The sequence below is a fragment of the Gekko japonicus genome, unplaced genomic scaffold, assembly GCF_001447785.1.
Source record: "Gekko japonicus isolate JY-2015 unplaced genomic scaffold, Gekko_japonicus_V1.1 scaffold181, whole genome shotgun sequence".
Classification (NCBI taxonomy): Eukaryota; Metazoa; Chordata; class Lepidosauria; order Squamata; family Gekkonidae; genus Gekko; species Gekko japonicus.
This window is the reverse complement of record NW_015171507.1, coordinates 522,178-530,480: the sequence shown is the minus strand read 5'-3', so window position 1 is coordinate 530,480 and position 8,303 is coordinate 522,178. Positions and strand designations below refer to the sequence as shown.

Genomic DNA, 8,303 nt, shown 5'->3' with positions numbered 1-8,303 from the left:
GGCGGGTTCTGCAAAGGAACGCCCTCAGGGGGCCCGGTCTTACCCTCCTTAGAAGACTTGGACTGCTTGTCCTTTTTAGTGGCATGTTCCTTTCCAGACTTGCCTTTAGATGACTGTTTTGAAGCGACCTTCGATGTCGATCTTGTCGGTATCGATGCTCCGGTATCGACGGCAGCACGTGAGGTAGAAGGTTGGTCCGCCATAGCAGACGGCGGATGAAGAGCAGATTCCAACAAAGCGATCTTTAACCGTGCGGCACGGTTCTTTTTCGTCTGATTAGAAAATTTAGCACAATGCTTACAAGTATCCGCTCTGTGTGACTCGCCTAAGCAGAACAAACAAAGTTCATGGCCATCTGGAGGGGCCAATTTACTTCCACACTTCTTACAGCGGTTGAAAAAGCCCCACTTCTGACTCCTCTTCTTTTTCTTTTCCATACGGTGGGAAGAGACGAATGCCGGGGAAAAGTGAAGAGGGAAGGGGGGGGGAAGGCCCGAAGGCCTGAGGAGATTCCCCTCAGAAAAACAAAAGTTCTCGTTTTTCTTCTTTCTTTCTTTTTTTTTTTTTAAGTAAACTGAAGTAAAGAAAATAAAATAGAGGATGATCCTAAGAAACAAGAAATAAGGTAAAAGCCCGAAGGCAGTAACAGCTATCCGGTCAGGAGGAAAGGCAAGAAGGTCCTTTCAACGCGGCGGTAGAGAGAGAACTGGCGGGATCTCCGCGCCCGTCCCTCTGGGCATGCGTGCTGGGGTTCTTGCGCATGCTCAGTGGGACCCGCGCGAAAATCCTTTGAAACATAGCTTGCTACAGCACCGGTCGGGTCAGCGCAGGCGCACTAAACCCATTGGTGTGAAGCACAGAGACCACGAAGAAGATCAACTTGTTGTAATGAGTTCCATAACATGTAGGGATAGCTGCTAGCTTGGCTTTTTAAAAAAGGGATTTGACATATTTATGAAAGACAAACTGATTTGGCCCTGACAAGGTGTAATAGTAAAAAGGTAAAGGTTCCCTTGCTCGAAAGCCAGTCGAGTCCGACTCTAGGGTTGCGGTGCTCATATCCGTTTCAAAGCCGAAGAGCCAGCGCTGTCCGAAGACGTTTCCGTGGTCATGTGGCCGGCATGACTAAACACCAAGGCGCACGGAACGCTGTTACCTTCCCACCGAAGTGGTACCTATTTATCTACTTGCAATTCTTGCTTTCGAACTGCTAGGTTGGCAGCAAGATATAATACTCTGGGGTAAAAAACTGGGCATCGTGGCCTGCCCTGTGAACATACCATGGCGTACACCAGGGCACTGTCTGAAACAGTGCTGAACCTAGATGGACCCCTTTTCTAATCCAACACGTCGGTTCTTATGCCCTTCCATTCCTGGCATGTACCTGGCATTTTCTTTCTCTAGTCTCCTCCTCTCTTGAGACATAAAAAATAAAAATACACTCCGGTATGCAGATGTGTGGGAAAGCAGTGCAATCTCCTGCCTGGAGATTGGTAACCCGAAAGTATTTGTGTGCTAAGAGAAGTCTGGTGAGTGCCTAACTACGCAGTCAGTTAGCCTTGAGAAAGGGGGAGAGGCAGATAGCAGACAGCTGCCTGAAAACACACACACACACACACATTCCAAAAGGATGCTCGAATGTTTGTAACTCCCTTACGGAGGGAGAGGGAGGGATAAGGGGGAAGAAAGGTGTATAAATAAACGCTGGGAAGCCGAGAGGTTTCAGACAGCTCCTGCAAGCTTGTATCCTCTCGTCTTTGCTTCGCCTGCACCCCCACACCCCAAGGAGCAGCACCACACAGATGGGCTGAGGCCTTACCCTGGGCATGTTCATATCATCCATAAAGACAAGGAGGCGCTTCCCCATTGGGGGCCCGTAGGTTTCTTTCGTCCGCTTCTCCACATTCGCTTCCAGGTTACGCTGAATGTCCATTGAAGTTGTGCGAGAGGAGAAGTTAATGGTCAGCAGCACCTGGAAAGGAAAGGTGATTCTTGATAGGAAGGGCCTTCCGGCACAGCAACACAGATGCTGATTATGGCAAGCACAAGAAAAGGTGGAATATAAATGTTTTAATAAATACGCTGTTGATACATGGTAGCTTAACAGGGCCTTCCCTGGAGCAGCTCTCAGAGGTGACATTCCAAGCTTGTAAGTAACCAAGATGCAGCAGATTGTGACAAAGAGACTAACTCTCAAATCAAATGGATTTCAGCAGAGGACAAGAAAAAAAAACAGGCGTCCCTGCTGAAGACCTGGTCATCTTTTAGAATATTCACAGGAAACGACATGAACTGCCAGGGCGCCTTCACACCAGGACCTTCCTCCATCTGAGAGCACGATGTGTCAGTCCCATCAGAGTAGACAGCACCTATGGACCAGTGCTCTGAATATCAGGCAGCTTGCTTATGCTTATGTTTAGAAATCTGGACCCTTACATTTATGTCTGGGTTTATTTTTCTGAGGAAGTTTAGTGTTGTCGCTGTCTTTGAAGTACCCGATTCTCCAACCAGAACAACGGGGTGTTTGATTTTGATCATCTGTCCCAGCTGCCAGTTTGTGCGGGTTGTGTCCACTGTAGGAACTGAAAGGGGAGGACATTTGCAAGGAGGAGAGAGTTAATCCACATGACTTAACGTTTACATACTTGCAGGAATGAAAAATGTGAAAATAAAGGACACAGCAATGGGACCTTGTTCTTAACAGCAGCTGTTACTTTTGCCCTGGTCACATCCATGACTCCCACCTTTTGACAGAGAAGACACCGGCCCCACCTGGTTTTTTGGCCCATAAAGCCACACAGCAAGGCTCCTAGGCATCCTGCTTTGGAAAGGACACGTTGGGCTTACAAGCTTTAATTGATGACTCCCTCCAAATTAGGCCAGCTTAGTTCACCCTTACCCAGGATGTCAATAAACTTCACTTCAGGTGAGTGAACATATTCAGGGACCAGTTTGCTCCAAGGCACCCATTTCTTCACCTTTCCCTCAAAATGGAAGTCGTACAAAGTTGGAAGCTGTCCTGAAAGACAAATTAGAAATAAATGGAAGGTGGCAGATCAGCCACCGGAGACGTGCATTAACCAATATCTAAAGCGGGACGGCCGGAAGCAAAACATTCTGTGTATTATCCGAATAAAGCCCGCATGCGGGGAGGGCGGGGTATAAATGGAATTAAATAAATAAATAAATAAATAAATAAACAAACATTTGTGTAGACGTTGGATGTAGTCCTTGGAGACACTCTGAGAGCACCTTTTAGGTATACACGTAATCTTGATTTGCCTTTCTGGGTTTCAAGAGAACTGCTGCGAAGCTTCCTCCCTTGCTGGAGATACGACACTTTCGGGGCAGGGGGGAAATCTAGGACTTCCTTCCTTGAGGGACGCCAATCAAATCACTCCTCACTCCTGTTCCCAGGAGGGGACAAAACTTAAGAGACCGGTCACTGCAGTAGGAAGGTCTCTTAGTCCATCACGCGGTGCCCCTGTGGGTGAAAGCTCAAGGGTTCCTCCCCAAAATAAACTGTGCCCTTACAGCGTTGGCACTACCGTACCTGGCAGCTCTCCCGGTCTGGCTAATATCATCTCATCGTTCACGGTCGACATGGAGGAGAGACGCTTCACAAAATCATCAAATTTTGGTCTTCCCGCTTCGAGGAGGGAGGCTCCTAAGGAGGAATACAAGGCTTCCAGGAAATAGCACTCGAGCACGTCGGGGTCGTCCGTTTCTTGCTCTACGAGGGCATCCAGCATCCTAGTTAACTGCGTCACCTGTGAATCAAGAGGATGTTTCGGAGGTTGTTGAGTCATAGGGTCACCATAAGCTGGAAGTGACTTGATGGTACTTAACAAACACACATGCTTTGACAGAGACGGGTGGAGGAGAAGAAGAGGTTGGATTTCTACCCCGCCCTTCACTACCCAAAGGAGTCTCAGAGGGGTTTACAACCTCCTTCCCCTCCCCACAACAGACACCCTGTGAGGTAGGTGGGGCTGACAGAGCTCTTTTGAGGACTGCTCGTGAGAGAACAGCTCCGAGAGAACTTGTGACTGACCCAAAGTCACACCAGCAGCTGCCTGTGGAGGAGTGGGGGATCAAACCCAGTTCTCCCAGATTAGGAGTCCGTCGCTCCTAACCACGACACCAAACCAAGGAAAATGTGCTTTCACATAGCTGCTGCAATTTGTCACCCAGTTAAGAACCTCCTTTCAGGTCTCAAGCGAATGGAGAACTTGGTGGGGAAAGGTTCCCTCTGAGCCCCTAAACCCAGAGCCCAGCCTACCTCACAGGGTTGCTGTGAGGACAAAATGGCAGAAGGGAGAACCATGTACACCATCCCAAGCTGAGGCAGACTTCCCAGGGTAACTGGGGCTCTCTTTGTTGCTCAGATCCTGGTCTTCCTGTAGAATTTCCTGCACAGGGTCATGTCCGGGAATCTGTTCTCAACTCTCACTTCTCTGTATAAGTATTCCCAACACCGATTTTGCTTGTAGAAATTCTTGACCTTTTTTTTTTTTTAATCCTTACTAAAGATTTTGAATTACCGTAAAGGCTTTGTGAATCTGCAAAATCAGGATCTCTTACCATATTGAGGTCTGTCTGCAGAACAATGGTCTTCAGTCTCTTCCCTTGCCGGCCGTCGACAATTCCTTCTACAATCATGTCGAGTAGGTAGGGTACGTATTTGTCAAACAGCCGGTTTAACAGAAGCTGCTCTTGCTGAGGAAGGAAACAGAAACAATCCCAAAGTACTGGTCTGATTTGTCCCTCCCGATCCCTGTCCCCTCCAGTTTTGGGTATAAGTGGCTCAAGCGGTTTCAACGAATAGATGGGAAATGCACACCTGGACAATGTTCCCTCTAAACCTCTAAACTGTGCGTGTGAGTGGCCGCTCATTAAGAAGAAGAAGAAGAAGAAGAAGTGCACTTGTGAAAGCTTAATGAGCACCAATTAGCACTTCCTATTTTAATTTTCCATCAGTACACAGAATATTGATGTGGAGTACTGTTAGTCCAGTTTTACTTACACATTTCAATTTACAATTGTACAGATTCAGCAAAGGGAGTGGTAGGATACAGCCCTATGAAAGTGAAAAATCTTTGACAATGGTATTTGTTGAACTCAGTTGCTGGAATTGCAGGCCAACCAGACTACATGAACTGCAGTCAGGTTGTCTATTTTATACTGAATGGAAACAAATTTAAAATTTCTGAATCTGGAAATTTCCCTTCTTTGCTTAGCTAACACATTGCTAAATACGCAATCAAGGCCAAACCACACATAACACTAGGTTTTTCATGATGTTATTTGGTCCTAAAAGCAATTTCAGAAATAAATTGGGATTGCAACAATGTGGAAGGGAGGGATTTGTGATTTACTCTTCTTCTGGTACCATTTTCTCAACTGAAAATGCCCTGTGAATTGAAGAAGAAGAGATTGGATTTATACCCTGCCCTTCACTACCCAAAGGTGTCTCAGAGCGGCTTACAAACTCCTTTCCCTTCCCCTCCCCACAACAGACACCCTGTGGGGTAGGTGGGGCTGAGAGAGCTCTTGACAGAAACTGCTCTTCTTCAAGAACAGCTCTTATCACAGGAGGAAGCCCTGCTCAGCAGCAATCTGGAGCTGTGCAAGGTCTTGCAGTGCCAGTTGCCCACTTGGAGATGACAGCAGTTATATTCTTCTCAGGATAGGAACTGCTCCGCTCAGTAGGGGAATAAGAATCATTAGAGGGAACATGGCACACAGGTAGCTGGTACACCCTGTGCCCATCCTAATAATGGGACATCTCTCAGGCAGCGTCAAGATACCAGGCTTGGACAAGTTTAAAAAACAGACCCTTTGGAAAGAAGTCAGCAGAAGAAACTAGCCAGGCGAATGTCCACCGCTTCCACAGTGACCTGGATGGGCCCGGGCTAGCCCAATTTTCTCAGTTCTCAGAAGCTAAGCTGGGTCGGCCCCGGTTAGTATTTGGATCAGGAGACCACCAAGGAAGCCCAGGGATGCTATGCAGAGGCAGGCAAGGGCAAACCCACCTCTGAACGTCTCTTGCCTTGGAAACCCTACGGGGGTCAGCATGGTCAGTGGCGAGTCGGCCAGGGTTCCCTCTAGGCTGAGTTCATCTGAGCTGACTCACAGTTCTTTAGCCTCCGGCTCACACATTTTTGTCTCAGCTCAGGAAGGAGGGCTCCAGAGCAAACTAATGTATGCAGTAGCCAAATCGCTCGCTCACAGCTTTGATGCCGGTAGCTCACAAAGTAGAATTTTTGCTCACAAGACTCCACAGCTTAGAGGGAGCAGTGGTTGCGACTTGACGGCCCTTTCCGCCACCCCTGCAGTGAACAAACCGCCACAGTGAAGGAGGGACAAGATAATAGTCAGTAATTATGGCGGATCTAGATATCTCTGGAAGTCTCAGCAACGCCACCCAAAACAGCACTGCCTTGTCTTCTCTCAGTATTACCACGCTTTGCGTCTCCTTTGCCGTGGGAATGGAGCACTTTGTAACCTTCCAAATTCAGAATGGGGCTCTGAATAAATTTAACATCCTGACCAGTTCACCCAAGCTCAGTTCCTATGAATGCACATCATCTGTGCTGAGGAGCACTGCGGGAGGCATTAATCGCAAGAGAGTAGTAATACATCTCTTTATAGCGAAACCCATGAGTTGTGATGCAAGGGGAGAGGAGGAGGAGATTATTGGAGTCTCAGAGCGGCTTACAAACTCCTCTCCCTCCCCCTCCCCACAACAGACACCCTGTGAGGTGGGCGGGGCTGAGAGAGGTCTTGACAGAAACTGCTCTTTTTCCCAGAACAGCTCTTATCAGAACTACGGCTTGCCCAAGGTCATCCAGCAGCTGCGAGTGGAGGAGTGGGGAATCAAACACGGTTCTCCCGGATAAGAGTCCGCGCACTTAACCACTACATGAAGCCACAGAATGCTGTACAGCTCACACAAAAATCAGCTTGGCCAGAGTGTCACATCTCCAACTATCAGTTTATCTGCACTAATTTCAGACGATGTTTGAGATCAGTGTAAGCAACGGCTCCCTACTTTGTTGCTCCTCTGGCTTGTCCACTTCTGCCAATAAGGCCTGTATTTCAAATTCTTTGGGTCCACAAAGACCATCCCACAGCGTGACACTGTCGCAGGTGACGCATACTGTAAATCTCCAACCTAAAAAGGAAACGTGCAGGTTTACAGGAAATCCTGTGCTGCTGATTAGTCATCTCGGGTACTGACGCCAAACACAACAAAAGGCACAAGAGCTTTACGTGCACGTTTTGCAGAGATCAGAAATACTCATTCAGCTGGACTGATCCCAGCAGATTATAACCTGTCCTTTGCCTCCGCTGACACCCCCCCCCCAATCTGCAGTGCATAGGAAGGTCTAACAGCCACTGAAATATCAGTGCTTGTCCTTCTACCAACTCCCCCTGCCGGGTCTAAAACTTGGTAAATCGGCCAGTATGCTTTTGGATCCCTCTTTAATGTTCTGCCAACAGAAAAAACAGGTTCCCACCAGCATGACAGACTCACATCTGCATTGCTCTGATGTACTGATGTTTTCCTCGGGGAAGACCCATTGATCCTGTCACACTTCACATTTGTACCCCATCCTTCCTCCAAGGAGATCAGGGAGGAATATATTGGTCTCTGCATTCTTTCCCCAAAACTACCCTGCAAGGTAGGTGAGGCTAGGAGACTGGCCAGTGGGCTTCGTGGCAGTGAGGATTCGAAACTTCTCACCCCTTCACCAGCGTGTACAGACTTGTTCCCATGGGCCATGTTTCACTCAGGAGGACCTCTGCAGTGGCTTGTTCCTACCTATCAGGAAGTTATAGCAAACTTAAGGCTATCAACACATCCTCCCATTGAGGGAGGTCAGTAGATCTTCAGCTGGGGGATAGACTCATAGAATCATAGAGTTGCAAGGGACCTCCGAGGTCATCTAGTCCACCCCCCTGCACAATGCAGGAAATTCACATTGTCCAACCCCCTGCACAATGCAGGAAATTCACAAATTGTGCTACAATCTCCTAACAGCGGGTATTCAGGAGCCCCCTGTTGTTTCAGAGCGGGCAAGCCCAGAGACTGTGGTTGCCTATTGGAATGGACTAAAAACGGACCTATGGGAGGAGTAACCTGCTCCAGGATATACTCCACCCCTGAAGAAAAGGGATGTGAAAGCACATAATATGGTTCAAACTAAGCAGGTGTAGCATCATAAGCAGCCTGGAAGGAAGAAAGACTACCTGGACCCATATGTAAGGCTTTTCAAAGGAAGGGCATGATGAAAGGG

At 48.0% G+C, this 8,303-nt stretch overlaps 1 protein-coding gene across 1 annotated transcript in view; it reads right to left on the bottom strand.

The window, feature by feature from the left end:
* The window catches only part of DNAH10 (dynein, axonemal, heavy chain 10), a 126,273-nt gene that overhangs the window by 58,809 nt on the left and 59,161 nt on the right, over window positions 1-8,303 (bottom strand). Inside the window, exons 41-46 of the mRNA XM_015419293.1 lie at window positions 7,055-7,177; window positions 4,585-4,719; window positions 3,554-3,770; window positions 2,900-3,019; window positions 2,437-2,582; window positions 1,820-1,972 (exon numbers count right to left, since the gene is read on the bottom strand). Coding sequence (XP_015274779.1) covers window positions 1,820-1,972; window positions 2,437-2,582; window positions 2,900-3,019; window positions 3,554-3,770; window positions 4,585-4,719; window positions 7,055-7,177 — 894 coding nt within the window. The remainder of the gene's footprint in view (window positions 1-1,819; window positions 1,973-2,436; window positions 2,583-2,899; window positions 3,020-3,553; window positions 3,771-4,584; window positions 4,720-7,054; window positions 7,178-8,303) is intronic.